The sequence below is a fragment of the Chaetodon trifascialis genome, chromosome 19 (assembly GCF_039877785.1).
Source record: "Chaetodon trifascialis isolate fChaTrf1 chromosome 19, fChaTrf1.hap1, whole genome shotgun sequence".
Classification (NCBI taxonomy): domain Eukaryota; kingdom Metazoa; phylum Chordata; class Actinopteri; order Chaetodontiformes; family Chaetodontidae; genus Chaetodon; species Chaetodon trifascialis.
Genome location: NC_092074.1, coordinates 17,135,666 through 17,158,068, shown reverse-complemented (window position 1 = coordinate 17,158,068; position 22,403 = coordinate 17,135,666). Strand labels below are relative to the sequence as shown.

Below are 22,403 nucleotides of genomic sequence, written 5' to 3'. Positions count from 1 at the left end.
GGAGGAGGAAACAGGAAGATAAAGAAGAAGCGCAGAGGAGGACAGGCAGAGAGAAGAGGACCAGTGAGAGAGACAGATGATCAGAGACTCTTCTTTAAAGATGGATTTAAGTTTGCTTCAAGCTCTGGAGAGAGACAGAGTCCTGGAGGTCCTTCGGAGAGACAAACAGCTGCGTATCATTGAAGAGGACAGGATACGGTGAGTCATTTTGACCACTTTCACAGATATATTTATTACTGATCCTGAAAGGTACCAGCAACAAACAAGACTAGCAGAGAGTAAATAATGTTTTCTATTCTGTTACCAACAGCTAGTTCATTCTGGTTCCTACAGTGCTGTTCAGGATCATTTATAATCTGGAGAAATCAAATTATAAAGAAAATTATTTTATCATCCAGTTTAACACTGACAGGAGAGAAGTATTCTTTGTGGGGAAGGGTGCAAAGATGTTTGTCATTCCCTCCATCTTCCCCTCAGGAGGATGAAGTATGAGCTCCAGGAGCTTCGCAGGAGAGGTGCAAAGAGTTACACCCGGCAGTACGGCGAGCGGACCTGCGCCCGCTGCCAGAGGCCGCTGGGAAAGTTCTGGAACTCGGGCGCCGTCTGCCACGGCTGCAGCCACCGGATCTGCAGAAGGTGCCGTGTGGGCGTGGGAGCGGTGGACTGGAAGTGCACGGTCTGTCACGCCTACAGGTGCGGTGCAGAGATAACGCAGCGAACAGCGAGATATTTGACTCAGTGCTGCACAAGTCAAAGCAGAAAATGACTGTACATGTGATCAATTAACTCACTGCCTGGCTGATGAGGCCTTCAGTGACAACTCATGTCTTGCCCCTTTAAAGTTTCTTTAAAGCAGCTATAATAACTCTCAGAGAGTGATATCACCTGAACCCGCAGCTCTCTTCAGCTTTACGGAGCTTTATAAAGAGTTTCAGCTCAGCCTTTAGCTGTCTCGCCCTGACTTTCATGTTTTGTTTCAGTCTAACCGCTCTCATAGTGTCACTTTCGGTCACTGCAGACAGCTGAGCTAAAAAAAACAGAGTAAAAAGAGGGTGAATATTTAGTTAAATGTGATCAGACTGAGCTCCAAATGAATGATAATGTTGTTTTGTGTCTTCTTGATGTGTAAATAAGCAGCTGTTTGCCAGCACTTTCGCTGTAGCAACTTAAAAGGAGATGATATATCAATTTTGTGCTTACAGCTTGTTTCTGCTGCCCTCAAGTGGCCAAAATAAACAAAACAAATGTTATTGCAGGTTTAATTTATAGAATATACTAGTCATTGAAATATCTATAATCAAAACTGAATCTCAAGCTAAAGTAACATAAAAACAATGATGCGGCTTTTTCAGTATGAATGCTCAAATGTAATTTCTGCTCATTCCGGTGTTTTTCTTCCTCACAGGGAGGTGAAGATCAGGTCTGGAGAGTGGTTCTTTGAGGAGAGGGCACACAAATTTTCAGTCATCACAGGTTTGTTTCCAACACTCATACTGCACAAAGTCACTGTGATGTCTTTTAAATTTATTGTTGTTGGTATTAATTATTGATACTCCCTGGATATCATCCAGTTTGACTACGCTGAGTAATAAAACATGGATGATCTGAGTTCAGCTGTTTATATGGGCTTTAAAAGTTACTGTATTATTCAGTATTGTGGTAAAGTGTTGTCTTAAGAGGTTGAATGGTGATATTCAAGCGTGTGTGTGTTTTGAAAAGCTGTTAGCGTTTCATGCTTGTGCTGTGTCACTCATAATATTTATGTATTTACAGATAAATATGAGACAGTTGGGGAGAAACTGTTGAAGACGTATAATGTGCTGAGGTACGAGGAATATTAACATCTTATCATTTTGAACATTTGCAGCTGCATTAATGCATTAAATGAAATAACTGGAATATAAAACACAAAGTAAAGTCTTATTTTCTCATATTTTCTCACAGCCATATATCAGTTGTACCTCCAACTCCTCCACCCCACTTGGATTACCAGTTTCTGAGCAGATCAGGGGTAAAATACTGGCACATTTCCAGCCTTATTTCACAGTAAAAGTGTAATCTATGAACTGAGCACCAATTACTGTTGTGTTTTCACCTGTAGGATTTAAAACACTCAAAGCCTTTCACCAAATCTATGGAAGATCTGATGGTTTCCTTCACCAGTCACATAAGAAGTAAGTTCATTTATCATTAAAACATGTTCTCTTATCAGTTTTATGGTCCACATTCACTCAACAACACACAATTTAACACATCATCAAATGTCTTATTGATACAACCTGACTTTCATTCATTCCCTCGTGGAGGCTTCTGTGGATCCATACAGAGTGAAAATTGTCAGCGAGCATCTGATCAGAATCAGAAGCGTCACTTCCTCAGGACATAATCTGATGAGCAGAATACGTGCAGTAATAACCACACAGGAAACGTGCCTGGAATGATACGAAGCAGCAAACTCCCCTCTTACCTCAGCATCCTAACTGCATCAACAGATGTTGCACAAGATGATGAGCACAGATAGCAGCAATGTGTTGCATGCATTGTAAAGAAAAACATTCTGATATCACACAACGTCTTCAGATGATTAGAAAGTGGACATTCTCCTCTTACTCTAAGTAAACGTGGACTTACTTCTTTTTTCTGAGATTTGAAGCGTCTGACTTCTCTTTTCTCAACGCAGAGATTTCCAGCTCTCAGAATGACGTGCAAGGAGACCTGCTGCGAGTCGACAACAGCCCGAGAGGGCCGTGCTTCATATACAGCACCCAGAAGAGCCTGTCTGACACCGAAATCAACAAATCTGGCAAAGTAAGTCAGCTGCTTCAGTGCAGCGACAACTGCCATTGAGATCATGATACAAAACTAAAAAACTAGACCTACTGGCCAACTAGTCTTGCCAAGGTTGAGCTGTTGCAACAAATGCTGCCCAAATCAATTTTCACAGTCCAAATTGGCTCCTGAGACCTCTGAGCAAGGGGCTTCAAGTAAGACCTTTACTGGTCCCTACTGGTGACAAGAAGGAACAACAATCAGTCTGTAAAAGCACTAATCTGCTTTCTTCCTGCAGCTCTTTAAAGGGCCCAGTCTTCCAAACCTGTTCAAGAAGAGCAAAGACAGCGATCAGGACGGCTCCTCCACGGGGGCGGAAGAGGAAACGTCCTTCGGTTCTGAGTACTCTGGAGGAAAGAGAGTAAGTCTGATAATCAGAGAAAAAAAGTGACATCCTGTGACGGTTGAAATAGCGCACATGATTGTTATCATTTCAGCCTCCCAGCACATTCTGGGTTCCTGTTAAAATCACCGAAAATGCTCTAGAGTCTTTCTCTCCTTTTACTCCCTTTTTACCTGTATTTTACCCACCAGGGCAGTAACAGCAGCATCAGCACAGAGTGTGGCCTCTTCGAGAGCGTCAGCGCGTCAGGAGAGCTGGAGCTGGCTCTGGCCTACAACACCGACGCCTCCTGTCTGGAGATCACAGTGGGCGCCTGCAGGAATCTCGCCTATGGAGACACCAAGAAGAAGAAGTGTCACCCGTGAGGATCTAACACTTTGCATCACGCACAGTACGACCTCATTTTGTTGGTTGATTCTCCTTCACAACCCTCCGTGTGTCTCTTCTTTGTGTAGATACGTCAAACTCTACGTGCTGCCGGAGAAGAACAGTAAAATGAAGACGGCGGTCAAGAAAAACACGACTGATCCGGTTTATAATGAAGTTTTAAAGGTAAAGAGAAAACTGGTTTTACTTCAGCAGTTGCTGCTGTCAGTTTGGTGTCCCAGCAGCTAATTAAGTGAGGTTCTCTGTCTTGTCAGTATCACATAGAGCGCCACCTGCTGTTTGGAAAGAGGCTGCAGGCCTCCGTGTGGCATTCAGGAACCCTGACAAGGAAGGTGTTTCTGGGCGAGGTCCTCATCCCGCTGGATGGCTGGAGGTTTGAGGACAAGACCTCCAAGAGCTTCAACTGGTACCCACTTTGTCCAAAGGTAAACCAGAGCAGAGGAGCTTCAGACATCCAGATCTCCCAAAGTGTTCTGTATTAAACCAGTTTTTAGACTTGCTGGCCAGCACAAACATATTCGAGCATGTAACCCCTCATAAAACCACAAATTGTAGTTCTGTAGATTTTTATGAATGAAGCAAAGAAGACTTGATGTGTTGATTAGATTATGAGGTTTAGTAGTTTCAGAGGTGTTGGTGGTATTTTGTTATCTTTGGACAAAGCCAGGCTAGCTGTTTCCCCCTGTTTCCAGTCTTTATGCTAAGCTAAGCTAACTGGTTGCTGGCTGTGTTGGGTTGAAGCATGAAAGCAGATCTTCACTGTTCATTCAGAAAAATTTTAAAAATTTAAATAATAAAGAGCAAACTGTAATTAACTGAAAAGAAGCAAAATGAAATAGCATTTAATCACACTGAAGCAGTTTTGAAAAAAAAAAAAGGATTTCTTTGTAATTCCATTGGTTGTTGTGTATGTATGTATGTATGTATGTATGTATGTATTTATGTATGAACTTATTTCCACTCTCCTTTCTTGTATTTCCGTGTGAACCAGGCTGAGTGTCCAGAGGGGGGCGCTGTTGAACTGGACTGAAGAGAACTGCTGCTCAGAGTCAAGTTCAGCTCCTATAACCAAGGTGAGTTCCTGCAGATAAGCTCCCTGCAAGGAAAAGGCACAAGACTGTCTGTTCGCCACATAATTCAATATTAACAAATCGTTTTAATAGTTTAATGAAAGCATTTTCACCCCATCATCCTTAAATCTGAGTCTTGAATAGGATGATATTGCAGTTGTCAGTATGCACAAAAACATAAGGTCAGATTTTTTGGAAAGAAATGAAAGCAGCCTTGTCTTTAACCTGCTTCTTTATTTATTTATTTATTTATTAATTAATTATTTATTTATTTATTGATTTATTTCTAATTAGTGTTCAAACTGAATTAAACACACTACATTCCTCGGCCAGCAGGTCTGGGTTCTGGTTTTACAGCACTAGGGGTCAGAAGAGCGTCTCTTTTGGACACTTCCATGACGCTCACAAGGTTAATGTTGTGCCACATGGCAAGGATCGACTAACCGTCCTTATCAAAGGTGCCAAACACCTTCCCATTAATGCAAACACTGGTCTGAACACCTGCGTCAGAGTGTAAATACGCCTCATTGTGGCCTTGCGTGTCTCTTTGTATGTGCATTTCAGTGTGTGCAGGCCTGCGAGGTGTGTTATGTGTGTTCTGGTGTGTGTTTATGAATGCATTAAAGAGTGTAAGTGTTTAATAGGTTGAAGGGTGTGTTTTTATAGCTATTTGTGTGTGTGTGTGTTGTGTTTAGGTGTCTGACTCTGGGAGCAGGCAGACAGCTCATCCAGACAACGTCATTTCTGAGATTGAGACCGGGTTGTTTGACAGAGCCTCCAGGACACCTCTCAACCCCCCACCCCCCAAGAGGTGTTCAAATACACCCACCTATGTCACATTAATAAGTATGGAAACAATTAAGAAATGGTTTATAACATGCTATAACTCAGTTGTCAGCAAATGTAAAGACATTTTTTAAATGATTATCAATATATTTGTCAACAACAACCCCTCCTGTGAAGCACTTGTATCAAACACAGTTGTAATCATAACATTATTATTTTACTATGAGCATGACAAGTAATGTATTTATTTATTTAATTTTCATTGTAATCATTATTTATTAATAAAGTATTTATTTATACCTCCTTGCCTCTCCCTGATGACTCCATCTGCTAATGAAGGTTATGACACGCTGCCGAAAGCTCTGGGAAAGATCTAGTTAGCCAATCTGTGAGTTAAGAATTAGTTTAATAATATCTACGAACTTTTCTGGCCACTTGGGGGCAGCAGAAATGACGGCAAACACTGATATCACAAGCTAACACAGCGGACGGGTCAGCTAACAGTCACCTATTTACCAATCCTTAAAGGAATAGTTTTTCACTTTGACAAATACACCCATTCGCCTTCTTTCATCTTTATGCTAAACCAAATTTAAAAATTGAGTCAAGTAAAACTACAAGAGAATCAAAATATACTTAAAGTTCTAAAAGCAGAGATACTAATTTTGCAGTATTAATTTTAAAATAATAAATAATATATATATTACTATATATTATTGGATTATGATTATTCATGCTTTCATGTGTACATGGCTAATTTTAATTTATTTCTATATATTTTAGATATATTTCTTTATGTACTGCTGGATAGCTTGTGAAGTACCCACTGAGAATCAATAGACTTATTAATAATATCTTCTTTTTTTTTTGGCTCATATTTTGTGTCATTAATCTGAATCTGGGAAGTAACTGGTAACTAAGTCATTAAATAAATGTAGCAGAGTAAAAGTACAATATGTCCCTCTGAACTGTACTGAAGCAGAAACGTGGAGTAGCAAAAAAAACAAACAACTCAAAGTACAAGTACCTTGAAATTATAGCCTACTTAAACAATAAACAATAAACAAATTATTAAGCGTCGAAGTCAAGTGGGGTTTAAGTGTGACACTAAAGCTACTCTTCAGCATTCAGGGCATCTTTCTAATTGAATTTCCTCCTGAAAGCGATGATCTGTCAGGGGAATCAAGCAGCTGAACATCCGTGCAAATTAAATCAGTGGAAAAGACACAGGGACGATACTTGTGGATCTGGAGCCGTCCAGCAGTCACCGCACAGGAAGCGGTCCGCTCTCCTCAGTGTTTCCTGCAGTACAATGACGCCTTTCTAGTCTGAGCAGCGTGTCAAAGACCTGCTCAGTCTCTGCGCCACGAAGAAGAAAAGAAAAAAAAAAAACACCGGGCCTGGGGACGGAGGGCTGACGTCACCGACCTGGAATCCTCTGTTAACCCCGTCCCCGTGTTCTCCACGGTCACCAGGACAACCGGCGTTCCATGCCCAACTACAAGCGGCGTGACGTCACCGTGCCCCTTCCCGCCAACGTCCGACATGACGCCCACTGACAGACAGAGCGCTGTGACCACAAGGTGCTGTGTTTGCAAAGCAGTGTTTGTATTGTAGTCACTGGAGGCTCGTCGTTAACACAGATTCACCACGCGGCCAAAAGTATGTGGACACCCAAAAATTACCCTAATTTGTGGACTATTCCATTCCACAAGTTTATAGCCGCTAGCAGCTCTGTAAGGCTTTACTTTGACGATTAGAGCTAAATGCTAACATCAATAGGCTAACATGCTCACAGTGACTATACTAACAGTAACATGCTTATGATTAGCAGGTATGGTTTACCATGCTGGCCATCTTAGCTTAGCATGCAAACACTGGCTAATTAGTGCTAAATTCAAAGTACAGCTGAGGCTTAGTTTATCAGGTTATGTTGTCGTAAAAGTTTTGAACAAATCCAAAATTTGGTCTTGGATGAAAACTTTAAGCATCATCAAGGATCTTACAATTCATCCAGATGTCAACATGAATATGTGCACCAAATTTCAGAATTTGTCAAGACATTTCACTCAAAAAACCACAAATGTCAGCAGGTCATACAGAGTACAAAGTAAAACACGCCGATTTGTAATCATAGATTTTTCTTTATTGCCAATAAGTTGAACACCTCATTATAAAATCCTGCTCATATACAAAGGCCAGCAGAGCTGTGTTTCCATTATAATGTCAGTAGATGCTACTCTAGTCCACGTCCAGAGAGAGGAGAGTGAGATGTTGGTGTTACATTGTCTGGGTCAGTCCACAGTGACCAAGCTGCAAAATGAAAACAAAGTTCACCTCAACCCTCGTTTTAACCTCAGTGGAGGTCTAACACTAAAAGAAGTAAATGTTTTCAAAGTAATGTCCATTTTTTTTGTTTTTGTTTTTTTGCACTATGCACCTTGGCTAAGAAGTGAGGACCAACCATCTTGGCCTGAACCCTGCAGAGGGACAGCCAGAGAGAAAGGCCACATAGGAGGGTAAAAGCACACAAACACATGCTCATCTCTCACCCAACAGCGACATGACACAGAACAGAGAAATAAAATATATTAAACCTAAGTGTCCCAGTCAACACAGTGCTCTGAGGGTGAAGACATTCCTCAGCATGCTGTGAACTGCACAGCAAAAAAAAAAAAAAACTAATCAAAAGTACCAAGAACGAGAGCAATCTCCTTCACTGATTTAATGGTATGCAGCTGGATATTTCCTACAGTAAAAAATAATAATAATTTACAATTAAATCTCTTTAATTTAGTGATCTAAAGGAAAACGTATTGGAACATAAGACTGCTATTATTTTGGTCAATATATAAAACCTTTGAAACATATTAAATGTTTTCGTTATCATTAGTAGATAGCAAAATAGCAAAAATATACAAACCAAGATGAAATACCCTTTTTAATGTCCCATATACAGTATAAATATCAAACTAGGCATGATTTTAAACTACTGTATAGCAGTATTAAACATAAATGGAAGTGTTCAAATATAATGTAAAACAAAAACAAAACATACACTTTCCTGCTTACACTGTTTCCCCCTTTCTGAGTGGTCGCTATAAACGACAAACTGTCCTTTTCTTCCAACACAACAAATGACAGACATCAAAAAGAAGCGAGGCTTTGATTACGTATTGTATGTGCGCATCATGAAATAATAATAAAACTTCTGCTAGTCCCACTACTTCATCACACCTCTGGATAAAAACAATAATGATTTGGTCTGAATTGATCAAATTACACACATTCAAAAACACAAATAAGATCTGAGACACTAAGAAGAGAAAGGTTTTGGCACTAAGTTTTCTTCAAAGTATTTGCAAAGCCCTGCATACCGTCAGTCTCTCTGTGAGTGATGCTTCTGCTGTGCTTATACTGCTCCAGTTTAGTCTGCAAACTGCTGTGTGTTAAACATGAGTTTGTGTGTGTCGATGTGTGTCAGCCGAGGAGCGAGATGTAGTGACCATTCAGAAAGGGCGAGTGGCTGAGAGCCAGAGGATTTTTTATAAGGCCTCGAACTCGTCGATCCTCTGCTTGGTGTTGCCCTGCCTGATCTGTCGCAGGGTCTTGTATTTGTCTCGGCCGGCCCGGACGTTCTCGCTGTGAAGAATGTCGTTCTGGGTGTTCTTGGATTCATCACGCGCCTGAGCCAGCTCTGAGGTCAAGGCCTGAGGGCAGAGGAGGAGAGGAGGCGTGAGACACAGGTCTAGCATAGAATCAGTGGAACAGCAAGAATGGCCGACTGCTGGTTTGTATGTGCTTGGTTAGCGCTGCTAGGTCTAAAACAAGTTAACAACTTCAGGTTGTTAACAAGGTGAACAAATTGGTGTTCACTAGCTGTAAATAATCAGCTGTTATTGTTTGTGTTTTTAAAGGAAATTAAGCTACACATGCTCAGGATGTTCTCTTCTGGTGTTTGACTTGATCGCCACCTGCTGGCCCGACACACTTGTTTGAATGTTTGTAATCGTTTTCGTCTTCTCGTCTGTCAGGAGATATTTTGCAGAACAAAGGTCATGTGGACAGAATTTGATACACAGATATGATGAGGGGATCATTTCATGGGAAACTTAACGGTTAAAATGAAGCATTTCCCAAAGTTTCAAGACTTTTTCCAAACCCTGAGTGAGGCTCAGTAACGTAACCAAACTAGAGGCGGGAAAAGGCTTGTATTAAGCTAAACCGTCGTAGATATTTGTCATATTACATGAGATCAATGTAATAAAGCATCTGTGTGTTGGGCATGATTGACTGTCGAGGTTTTTCCGTCCTCACCTTCAGCTGCTTCTGGACGCGCTCGTTCTTCTCGGCCTCGGTGAGACGGTCCTCCTCGTTGCGGTGGTCGTTGATGCCTTCAGTCTGCAGGTCAGCGCTGTGCGTGCTGGTGTTCTCCTCGCTGTCGCTGTTGTCGTCCAGGTGGTCGTACACTGGTGGAGGGGGAGGGGGCGGGGGCGCCGTCATCACCATGTGCAGCTCCTCCTTGGTCTTCATCAGATCATCCTGGGCCTCTTTGGCCTGGTGACAGCAGAAGGATCAGGAACACAGCAGGCCAGTGAGTTTTCTGTTTATCTCTGGACTGTGATTCGCTCCTCTCTGTCCTGCACATTTCTTTCCTTTTTTCGTTTGTTTTAGGTTCAAAATTACAAGCAACCAGACATCTTTAACAAAAACAGACTTTAACAGAAACAACTATCTTGTTTACTGGACAGTTTTGGCAGGTTGGAGGATTTGTAATAGCAGAGAGAGTCTAAACTAATCTGATTCCGGTCTTTGTAAGTATACTGCGGTATATACTGTACACTGCAGTTCGGCCTCAGTTAAAGCTCTCACCCTGAGCTGCCATTGGTTGGCCTCCTCCTCCTTGCGTCTCTTGGCCTCCTCCAGCAGGCAGATCTTGCTTGTGTGCTCGGCCAGCTCTGCAGCCTGATACAAAACAACAGGAGAGACACTAAAGAGTCCAGGTTTGTCTAGCCCAGATGAAGATATTGCTCTCATAAATCACACAAGCGGAAATGATGACATTGCACGAGACAGATTGATTTTCATTCTTTGCGGAACAGCTGTCTGTATTGTTTGTTTGTTTAAAGCATATTACATCTGCAGCAGATTTTCAGTCTCAAACGCCTCCGTCAGCAGCTGAGTGACATCTGAATTATGCAGAAACAGGACTGATAGCATGTGAGAGTTAATTCAATTAGCAAATAGTTTATAACTCATCTAATAGAGAGTATCAGGAAGACTTTGACAGGTCAAGTCGAAGAAACAAATGTAAATTACACTTTTCTCTGTGCAAATTTTTAAAAAATGTATTGAAAATGCTGTTGTGTATTAAACAGTACACCTGCTTTAGCTGTTTGGTGTGCGAGCTGAAGGCGCTGAACACACTCCGGTCCACAGTGGACCGCTTGGCAATAAATTATTATGTTAAAGGTGTTCAACTGGAAAACTGGTCACTTAGTGAAAACACAGGGACACAGTGTACTATCATCAATGAGTTACGTGCTTTCAAACATTTAAAATATGTTGGTAAATGACTCCCACTGTCTTTTTCTGTCAGTCAGAGGAAGCTGCTCGGAGACTTAAGCGTCTTAATAGGGTTTAAGTATAAAAGGGTGTCACAGCAGGTGTCTGTCCGATAAAACTGTGCTGGTGTATCTGGCTGAATGTGGAACCATGGCTTTACTGTCCAGGCTGTTAAAGTGAAGGAGGGAGCAGTCCGCAGTCCTGTGGGTGGTCCACAGCCCAGCGGCTCGGGGTGAGGGGGCGGGTAGTCTGAAGTAACGGGGTGTGGTCCAGCTGGATGCTACAAAGTGGTTCTGTTGGGAGCTATAGTGGCCAGGCACTACTGAAAAACACCACCCTGCACTGTGCCTGGTACAGACCAGGACAAGTAACAGCTGAGTGTAGTGAGATCCTGGAGAAAAGGTCTGAATTTATCAAACAAGGTGCAAACTTTTGAGAGTTCATTGATGGTCCTGCTGGACTTTTCTTCTCGTTTAAAGAGCGAGTGATCAGATGTTGCTGTGCCACTGCTGAAGACTCTTTTATGTTGCTTTAAATTAATATGTACAGTCACAGCAGTTGGTAAATTTGTGGATGTTGGAAACCTGGTTTAAACAACTGCACACTAACCAGCTGCTCCTGACCCTTCTTCTGGTCCTCAGCCTGGCGGGCCAGCTCCTCTTTAGCCAGCAGGGCAGCCTGGCGTTCGGCCTCCAGGCGAGCTGCCTCCTCCTCGGCTCTCCTCCGCTCCTGCTCCAGTGTCATGGCTCTCTGGAGTTGGTCCTGCAGATCTAAAATAAAGACAGGAGGGAGAGGACAGGAGATATGAGACAAATGCTGTGCGACTGAAAAACACAAAAATATATCCCACTTTTTTTATCCTCACAAGTAAAGGAACTAAAATTATAATATGCAAAAAGTTAATTAAAAAAATGCTAAATATGTCCAATGTCATGCTTCTATCAATGAGTATTTCCAGTGATAAGAGAGATACTGGAGTGAGACAGAGGAGAGAGACAAAGATCTAATTAGATGTAAGTACTGAAAGTCCTGGGCAAAGAAATTCGTTCCATGACACTGGCCAAATAACACTGCAGATCATTTGGCACTAATTTATGAGCAGGGAACATGATAATGATTGCTAGAGAGGAAGCCCCAGAGTCCCTTAATGATCAGTCTTATCAACCTAATAGCTCACTGTATGTTCTGTCAGCAATAAGAGCTTCCTGAGGTTGAGAAAAATACACTGCTGGTTTCTCTTTTTCTTTCACTGCTGCTTGTAGATTTTACAGGTGAAACTGGACGTAAAGAGTCACAGATGTGCTTTAGATTTGGGCACTGAAGCAAACAGAATCAACTTTTAGAAAATTACTAATCATAAGGCGTCACGGATGAATACACAGATCACATCACTGCTCAAGTGGACGCTTAACTGCTCTGGCTTACTTTCAAAACCACCGCAGTATTTATCATCCATGTTGTTTACAAAACAAGAAACCTGCACGCATAACCCGTGTTCATCTACCCACATAATCACATGTACACACACCCGCCAACTATTTGAACACACTCACACTTTCATTCTCATGGTTAGTATGAGCCACTTAAAGGCCCCGAGGGCCCTCAGCACAGTGCCCCCTGCCCCCCGCCTCACCTTTCTCTGCCTTCTTGGTCTTCTCCTCAAACTGGTAGAGCCTCATCATCAGATCCTGCTTCTCTCGCTCCATCTGCTCCTTCTCTTTCTCAATGGCCTCCCTCTTCTTCTTCTCGTTCTCCAGCTGGGCCCTGCAGATAAGACACAGCTGTCGTGAGCCAACAAAGAGAGACGGCGTGCTTGATGAAGAGTCATGGCTGTCAAACAACAGTCGGTGAGCCCCCGCACACACACGCACACACACACAAGTCTGGATTGAGCACATGGATGTACAAACTACTCGATTAGCACTGTTCAAAATCTTAAAGCATCTCCGTATCTGTCATGAACACACAGTTTACTAACTCTGATGGAAATCTCACATGATGACTATCTACAGGCGAGGCCTCGCAGCTAACATTTACAAGCATTTGGCAACAAAAGTCCCTTAAAGTGTTTGAATAAAAGTCAAACGAGGCATAAAAAGATTTTTAACCTACTGTACATTAGGGCTGCATCTGTCAATTATGTTTCCAATGAACTGTTTAGTATTTAAATTGATTAGAGCTGCAATGATCGATTATTCATGTGCTGTTCAATTAGCCTTGTATTTATAGCTTGGGTATAAGTTAGAGTGTCTGTGGCTCAGGGGGCCATAGTCCATAGACCTTTGTCAGGGGCAGGTTGTACATTTCCTTACATTATTCTATTACTTTAGCTGCACCGACAGCCTGATGTCTCCCTCAGGGTTTAATTAAGTCTAAATTAACCACCTTAAGTGACTCATCATAAATCACCTTGTGACTGTTTTGGACACCAGCCAGCCCTCTCTCACGGATGCCGACCGCTCTGAGCTACTGTGTGTGAACCCTAACTGTGCCTGCTGGGGCCTGGTGATCTACCGCCTCTCCCACTGGTATTTACTGTGTTGTCTGCTCGGCGTTACATCACCGTGTTTGAACAGCTGTACGGAGCAGACAGCGGGCCGACAGCTGTAGCTGAGACCGGGGTCAACATCCATTCGCTTTCAGTTCAGCCAATTCAGGAAGCAGATTTCCCGTACTTCAGAAGGAATGCTGCATTATTACCCAGTGAATGGTTTCACTTTACATGCATGAACTGAAGGTGGCAGAGATCAGTATCTGCCATTAGGAAAGCTGGTTCACACAGCAGAGGCAGAGGTGGAACTATTCACAAATACTCTGCTGGGCTAAATCCACTTAATGGAGAACTGTCTCCTTCAAATAAATGTGAGGATTGCAACGATTAGTCGATTAACTGATTAGTCAAACGATGGCTGCAAACATCTGTAGCTTCTCAAATGTCAGGATTGGTTTTTTTTGTTTTAGATGACTTTAAACTGAATATCTTCCAGTTCTGGACTGTTTGCTGGCCAAGACGAGACATTTGGAGACAGCAAATTGGGGGATACTGACAGGCTTCACTGACTCTTTACAGACCGAACGGTGAATCGATTTATCAAGAAACAATATCACCAAATGAATCGATAACCACCATAGTCACAGCGTACCTCTCCATCTGTTTCTGCTGCTTCTCCTCTCGGGCCTGGGCCTTCATCTGCTGCACCTCAATCGTGTCTGGCTTGCGGCGACGCATGTACAGCTCGTGGTTGCCCATGCACAGCTGCAGGATGCGCTTGTTTATGCGCAGTCTCGGTGCATAAAACACAAAGTCCTGAAAAGTGGAGAGGAAACAGATAGGAGGAGTGAGAAAGGGGAGGAAAAGTGCACAAACACCGGGCTCAATTAAGTGCTTGGCTGCCTGTTCATTGTGCTTTGCTGATAAAGGACAAAGACTCCAGTAATGGCTGTGAGCAGCTGCAGGGAAACTTTTAATACAGATTACCGCTTCAAACGGAGCCTGCTCCACTTACAGTGAAAGGTAAAGAAGCCTGGCCTACACTGATACAGTATATGCTTGAGTGAGTGTTTGGGGTCCACCGCTAACAGCATTGCCTGTAAAGCAGCCCTGTCTGTTCTGCACGCCCGTCCACACAGAGGATATGTCTAATGGTTTTCTCTCCACTACAGAGAAACATGATGCCACAGGTAAAACGGAAGCAGACAGCTGAAGTATGGACACACGCTGCAACTTAATGCTCTGAGAACTTTCATTAAGGAAAGGAAAGGGAGGCTTTGTTTTAGAGGAGTGAGTATTTTCAGGTTTAGGAACGTCACTGCTGATGCTGCTGAGGTATTACTCACCGGAGACTTTTTGTCGATGGGCTTGATGATGAACTTCTTATCGTTGAAGGAAATGTTTCTGATCTCACTCCAGGGGAAACCAATCTTTGGGGTCAATCTGAGGAAGTGAGCACACGAACATGTTACACTGTGATACTAAACTATAACAAATTGCAAATTGTCACCTTTTGATGCATTTTGACCCCCCAAAAAACCCTGGACATTGTTTGCAGTGGCTATGCAATCAGCCAAATGATACGGCATAATTTAAATGGTCATAGTTATGTAGATGACTCAAAACAGCACATATCACTTGTGCCAGTTTAAATCATTTAACAGACTGCCCCAGAAATATTAGAGTTTGGATGTGCAACAACTATTTGAAATTACACGATGAGGACAAACCAAAATTATGGCTGCTGGTGCCGATTCGCAGCAAAACAGATTAAATCTGAGGCAAAACGCTTGCCTCATCGATAAGTGTTGGATCACATCTCTCTCAAATGGTTTTTATCTCTATGCACTTCTGCGTTGCTTTGAATTATCCAAAAATCAGTTAACAGACTTCAGCTTGAACAAAATGCAGCTCAAGTCAAAGAGAGCCATGACATCCATTTTCTCATCTCTGCATTGGCTTCCTGTCTCTTTCAGAATTGATTTTGAAATTGTGTTATGACTTAACAAGCCTCTAAATGGTTTAACACCTTCACACTGTCTCTCCCTCTGTACTCTGTAACATGTCAGGAGTGAAGAACCAGCAGTTAACAGTTAAGATTGCTTGAGGAGAAACTAAAGATTTACCTTTTGAGTCTTGCTATTGAGGCAATCTGTATCCTTGCTTTTAGTAATCTTACTGACGCCACCATTTAATTTTAATGTTTTTAATACACTTTGATTTAAAGCACGTTGGTCTGCATGGTATGTTGGAAATATGCTATACTAATAAAGTTTATTATTACTTATTATTAGAGCTGCAATGACTAGTTGGCTAATCTCACACCAGAAAAATAATCTGCATCTATTCTGATAATCGATTAAACTTTTCAGTTATTTTTCATGCAAAAATGCCAAATATTCTCTGGTTTCAGCTTGTCAAATCAAAGGATTTGCTGCTGTTCTTTTACATATATGACAGTAAATTCAATATCTTTGGCTTTTTGACCAACAGATTGAAGACATCACCATGGGCTGAGAAATTATGAATGGCACTTTTTAAACATTTTATTAACTAAACGAGTCGATTCATTACAAAAATACTCATCAGACCAGTTGCTAATGAAAATAATCATTACTTGCAGCTCTATTCTATTATAGTAATACAGATGACAAGTCATTCCTTTCAGTCAATCGAGGAGAGTTAGAATAAAGCTGTCTCAGGCTGACTGAACATGGATTTCTGTATCCACTGTACGAGGGATGAATCCGGGGTGTGGCTCGCTATTCTATTGTGCCAGACAAACTGAACGGATGCCAGTCTCATTCAGCACAATACAAAGTAGCACTGTAAACATTGACAAGCTGATAGTGTTATAATCTAGAAAGGCAGCCATCCACCTCACAGCGAAACTCTGCTGTGACACCATACTGACTGAACTGGAATTTCACTCAATTACTGACCCTGACACATGCTTGAGGAATTGGGAAAACAATGTGGAAGTTATCTCAGCCATTGAACATTTCTATCAGAGCCTTGTGGTTTATTGAGCTGTGCTTTATCAATGGATTCATGTTTGTACAAACGACAGACCCGGGTTGTAAAACTCTGCTGACAGCTTGCAGTGATTTAGAAAAGGAAAGACACCGTGGCTGCTGAAAATGTAGCTGGACTTCATTAGTAAGTCGGACTCTCAGTGACAAATATTACTAATGTATGAGAATAAACTTATGAACGTTGGGAATATTAGCATTTGGTAGCAATGGCTAGTGGAACCAGTGAGTCAAAAACATGTTATTTTTCAGGTTACTGTTGCAGTCAACACAAATAAGTGTAATTCTGAAAAACAAAATATTTATTGCTGATATTTCAAATACGGGTTAATATACTGATTGTTTTCTAAATGAACCAATTAATTGTTTGGTCCACAAAATGTCAAAATATTGACGTACTTAAGCCCAACATGAAGTCTTCAAATTGTTTTGTTTGACTAACTGTTAAAAACCCAAATACATTCAGTTAACTACCACAGAAGACAAATAAAAACTGTCTATGCTCACATTTGACAAGCTGACAGCTGTGAATGTTTGGCATTTCTGCTAGAACAAACCGACTTAAACAATTAATCAATAGCTGCCTGTGTGTCAAAAGACATGAGTCAAACATGTTCTGGGGTTCAGAGACTGTTGCAGCCTAGATGCCAAAGTTTAAACTAAGCTGGTGTTCAGTATTTTTTTGTTTGGTAAGAAAAAGTAAGACACATGCTGATATGTTGCATCTTAACAACAGAATGTTACTGTTGCAGATTTTGGTAATTTGCAAATTTTTTAAGAGGCTCTAACTGGTTCTACTGCATGTCAGTGTTTGACTGGGATGGTCGCTGAGACAAAACCTTGGCTGAAGACTCACTAAAACGAGCAGTGCTGTGGTTGAACAGAGCAGCAGAGCGTAAGGAGTTAAACCAGCACCACAATCGGTGAAGCCTCGGCTGCACTGCTGCATTGTGGGCCGGCTGCCCTCATTGGAGAAGCAGTGTTGTAGGTTCGCCTTGCATTCTTAAGTGCCGCGCAGCTTGAAAAACCAGTCAGCGTAGCCATGGTTACAGCAGAGGGCACCGCGGAGGAGAGGCATTTCTTTGCTGATCCCAGTAAGCACAATGAGAGACGGACTCACACATTCACCCGGTATATCCTTTAACAGTGTGTTTCTCCCTCTTGTTGGAGGTGTAACACCACAGTTAAGAGACAATGAGGGTAATGAGAGCCTGGGTCAACTTTAACACAATAGCAGTTACAGTAATTAAACAACTTATACTTGAGAAGGCACTCTTGAGATGATACAAGACGAGGAATTAGCCAGTAAAGGTTCAATTAGAGGCCTCGAGGGCCAGCTGACTTGCTAAACTGTCATTACCCCATCACCGACTTTGCTGTATTCATTTCTTCCACTGAGGCAGACAAAGAAGACCGCGCTGCTTTCAATAGACGCTGGCATTAAAGCTGACACGCTGCAGCCAAGAGCTACAATCTGGCAGTGAAAAACAAAACCCAGCCGGAGGAGTGTACGGCTGGAGGGTCAGTGACTGAAAGGCAAGTCACCTGGGATGAAATGCTCCTTTAGCACCGTGCACTTCACTCCAGTGACCCCGCAGACGAGGCCACCAGCCACAGGAGCTCTCAGAGCTCATTTCACCGAGCAGAGGGTGATTACCTCCCAAAGTGTCCTGCCCTAGAAACAAAGTGGCAATCACAAGCAAGGCGAGGCTGCATTCTGGCAGCAGCCTTCCACAGACCTCAAAAAGGAGGTTTCCTTTGAAGCACAATGCCAAATAGATGAAAAAGATAATAATCAAAACAACCTACAGCAGGGATTTTATGTAAACCATCTTTAGTATAAATGTCACACAAATGAGCTTCGTGCTTCAGGGGGTAGCTCTCATCATGCAGCAGTATGCAGAGTAGTAATTGTATCTCGAAGGTGTGAACAAAAGCAGTCCTGTGTGTCCTATATATCCATGACAGACTCACTCAAAGCAGGTACAAGTATGTGCAACACAGACACAAATTCTAAGTCATATTATGCGATAAACTAATGTTAATGCACAAAGTCCTGGGTCTATCTTTGAGGACATTCCTGCAAAAGACTGCATCCATTTGGCCTTCATTGTTATTCCTGTCATACTGTCTGCACAGGAACAGGAGCAGTGATTAAGCATTGACATGGACCCGGCCCAGCCAGTTTAGCTCTGTGTCACAGCGCTGTAGGAGCAGGGACAAGTGCAGAGCCAGAACAGACACTAACAGCAGGGCTGTTTGCATCAATGCTTACTTGTCGTCCTTCTCATAAATGTTGAGTCCCAGGGCGTCCACTCCCAGCCACAGCTCTGTTCCCTTCTTATTCTTGATGTCAAAGTAGTTGACTCCGTACATTTCCAGGTCCTGGGCGATCTTCAGGTACTCTAGCATAGCATCCTCCCTGCAAAAACGGACAGAGGACAGCAAGAAGTTATGATTTAACAGTGTTCTTAAGGCACATTGACTTAATGAGTGACACGTTAAATAAAACTCACTCACTTTAACATCCCACGGTGCTCCTCGTGCCACACCTGAATCCTCTCCTCCCATTGTTCTCTGGATAACTTGTGCTGCTCCAGGACTCTACAGAAAGAGAGAAGAAAGTAGGCAAGATCAGCTTCATGCGGACCAGGTCATCTGACGTGTGGCTTTGCTTTGATAAATAACACCATGGGCTCCATTTTCATACAAGCACTGCATTGTGCACCCCTTCCTAAAGACATGTGAATTAGCGTGAAGAGTCTTCCTCGTGTCTTTGGGAGCATGATTGAGCTGCTAGTCTTTCGCACATAGAAATCAATGCATTGCTCCTGACTTATTCAGGGGGTGAGAGCAGCCGGTACAATTGTACGTGATTGTCTCCAGTCCCTGGCACACCCACATAAATTGTACCTCATTATTAGCTTAGCTAAAGGTGCGCCGCCTGTTTTCAAACGTGAAAATACCAAAAGCATGCCGCCACTTTCTTGGCACACTGTTCTTGGTGACTTTACTCCAAGGCATGCGCCATGATTAATGATGTAATAAGGCTTTGATCTTCCTCTTGAATGCTCAGGTGAAACTGAAGGCCCGCTCCGTTATCTTTATTTTCAGCCTTTTTAAATTACAACACGTGTTTGTACTGTATGTATGAATACCTTGAAAGCCGAAATGTCAACTTTATACACAGACAAAGACAGCACACAAACACCCACACAAATGATTCAAATGTTTTTGAGACATCATTATCCAGCCGGCGTGATTGTTAACACAAATCATCCCTGTCTTTTGTTTCTTTGGATTCCAGGGTGGAGAAGATTTTCTTTGCGGCAGGTTCAACCAGTGCTGACGAGTGCAGCTGTTGCTCGCTGCTTGAAGTGAGCATGATGTCCTGCACCGCCCCCAGCGTTTTCACGTGAGCTTTCTTTGCTGATTTGGTTGCAACTGTGAGATTTTCATGGTACAATAACCATCTCAGAAAATATCACAGTATGTAGTATTAAACAATTATTGCATGGTACAAGGTGAAACTGGAATACTGCTGCAACCGTAGAGCCTAGCGACCTAGCGACACGTTAACACAACGAAGCTTGATTCTGATGTTCTGAGTCTACTGGCTCATCTCACCTGTGTGGCAGCAGGCGTTCAGACACAAGGTATCCAGGCCGGTGGACTTCTTTGTTGTAGTCTCCAAACTTGGCCTGAACAGAGTAGGAGGCCAGCAGCACGGCCGTCTCTGGTGGACAGTAAACCTCGTCGCTCAGGATTCCCTCCTTCACCTGCAGGAAGAAGAGCTTCTGGGTGATGTCCTGGATCAGCTCCTCCGAAACATCCTCCGGGAAGAACTTGGCCCGAAATTTGAACTGCAGCGGGTTCTCCTTCTTCACTTCCTGGGACGACACCTGAAGAGGAATTACAGCGTAGTTAAGGAACACTAGTAGTTAAGGTGAGAAGACTGATGCAGATTTAGTTGTTCAATGTCCACTGTGTTACAGAAAATAAAAGTGTGTGTCCTCATAGTTCAGTACTAAAAACCCAGCGCACCAGGCTCTCTCCTGTCTGCTAACAGCGCTGTCAGACGAACCGTCCATCACATTGGACGTCAGACGAGGAGGTTGTACCGCCGTCTGCTTCAAAAGCTGCTTGGCTGACTTCACTGACAGTCAGCAGAGAGCGTCGAAGCGGCCAACAGACTGGAGTCACGCTGCCCTCCATTTTTATCACCCTTCTCTGCTTCCATCACTGTTAGTTTTATGGTTTGTGGTCATTTTGAGACTCGCTTTGTAAAGTTTACAGCCTGCTATGCTGTTGCGCCTGCAGTGCTCTGTTTTTAATGATGCAGATTAAAGAAACAACGGTACATTGATTCGACTGACAAAATGTGAGTTGACTCGGGGTCTTCTTGACTGATGACTTGAACTATCGACTTAGGGGACAGCCCTAGTTGTATACAGTATGGGGTATAAATCATTACTTTGTTCATGTCAAATCTTAGATGAAAAGATCATCTGGGAATGTTTAATATCAGCATATAGTTTTTCAGTGAAAGGTATAAATCATCTCTAAATCTCTAAACTGTTATTTGCTGCAAAAGAATCAACACCAGTAACATTCATAAATACTCTGTCAGTGTATTGTTAGAAAACGGCTTACAGTTCCGCTGTTTCATGGGGGCATTGCCCTTACCCAAAAGGGGATCTACCGCTGCCATTTTGTGGAAACACACTTTAATAACTCCGAGCTACAGTGTGTGTTTGCACAGCATGCCTCTTCCTCTAATTTCAAAACAGGAACCGAGCGGTCTTGATGGAGAGAATGGGGCTGGGAATATTCCAGTTTGAGCGAGGCATTGTGCTGATGAGCTGCAGCGCAGCGTCAGCACACTGTGTACAGTTTACTGCTGCTGACTGAGGCAAGCATAACCCTTTCTCTCTCTGTGACCTCTGTTTATGACTATAAAGTGCAAAGAGGCAACTTTCTCTGGACAGATTAGCTCGGTTTCCTATATTTGTTTCAGTCAGGAAGGCATTCATCAGAAAAAAGCTCTTTAATCCCATTCAAAGGAAACAAACAGTCTTAATCTCTCCACTATATGTTTTACAGTTTATGCTTAATGCTGCAGTATTAAGCAGGAAAGAGTCCTTCACAAATTTAACTTTGCACTTCCATAACATTTTCAGACTCAGGATGCACAGTTAAAAACATATATATCAAAACTGATGCCACGGAACCAGAGAAATCACGTTTTATTTCATGCATTCGTCTTTGTTGTCAAAACCAGGATCCTGCATTAACCACAATGCAATTCTACAACATTTCTTGGTAGTAGGAGTGCATTGTGGCTAACACAGGCTAATGTAGCCACAAGCAGAGATGAGGAGTGGGTTGCAGAGGTCTGGTAAGCTCACTTCTTTCTAACGTCATTTTCAAACTTGTAGTCTTTAGATCCAAACAACACTGACTCAAGTGACATCATTTGGGGCAATTTATCAGACTTACGTCGTGCAGCTCCCTCTGAAGCCGCAACATGTGTTATGCAGCTTTTTTTCCACATGTGAAGTAGCACTTCTGGAGACTTGTAAATGGAGATTTTTAATGCAGAACCACCTGGTCTAAAGAGCTGCGGAGGTTGGTATCATATGGAAACAATCTTGAACATCTGGATGTCTGTCGATACGGACTTCATTCCTCTGGCTGATTGGCTTTTCGCATGACAGATTAGACCAGTTATACTGTGAGCAGCTAGTTAGTGAAGGTAAAGGAACCTGTGTTTACTCGGGGACAACAGAGAAGGACTGAGGAAACTCTGGTTCACAAAGAGTTCACGCTCAAATAATCCATGTCCAGATGATTACATCCCCTCCAGCACACAGAGAAACCAGATAAAATTAGCTGCCATG

The 22,403-nt window shown here is 42.6% G+C and overlaps 2 protein-coding genes across 2 annotated transcripts in view; one reads left to right on the top strand and one right to left on the bottom strand.

Moving 5' to 3' along the window:
- Positions 1–47: 47 nt before the first annotated feature.
- On the top strand, positions 48–5,711 carry sytl3 (synaptotagmin-like 3). The gene is made up of 13 exons (XM_070987688.1): positions 48–198; positions 478–693; positions 1,406–1,473; positions 1,774–1,825; positions 1,945–2,011; positions 2,102–2,174; positions 2,681–2,808; positions 3,068–3,190; positions 3,364–3,533; positions 3,628–3,724; positions 3,814–3,984; positions 4,551–4,632; positions 5,325–5,711. Exons 1-12 carry the CDS (start codon positions 77–79, stop codon positions 4,587–4,589), a joined length of 1,326 nt encoding a protein of 441 aa, XP_070843789.1. The 5' UTR covers positions 48–76; the 3' UTR covers positions 4,590–4,632; positions 5,325–5,711.
- Positions 5,712–7,541: 1,830 nt separating this feature from the next.
- The window catches only part of ezrb (ezrin b), a 30,525-nt gene continuing 15,663 nt past the window's right edge, over positions 7,542–22,403 (bottom strand). Inside the window, exons 5-14 of the mRNA XM_070987332.1 lie at positions 20,131–20,405; positions 19,024–19,107; positions 18,779–18,925; positions 14,818–14,914; positions 14,124–14,287; positions 12,614–12,744; positions 11,590–11,750; positions 10,288–10,380; positions 9,733–9,972; positions 7,542–9,125 (exon numbers count right to left, since the gene is read on the bottom strand). Of these exons, the coding sequence (XP_070843433.1) occupies positions 8,961–9,125; positions 9,733–9,972; positions 10,288–10,380; positions 11,590–11,750; positions 12,614–12,744; positions 14,124–14,287; positions 14,818–14,914; positions 18,779–18,925; positions 19,024–19,107; positions 20,131–20,405 (1,557 nt within the window). The 3' untranslated portion in view covers positions 7,542–8,960. The remainder of the gene's footprint in view (positions 9,126–9,732; positions 9,973–10,287; positions 10,381–11,589; positions 11,751–12,613; positions 12,745–14,123; positions 14,288–14,817; positions 14,915–18,778; positions 18,926–19,023; positions 19,108–20,130; positions 20,406–22,403) is intronic.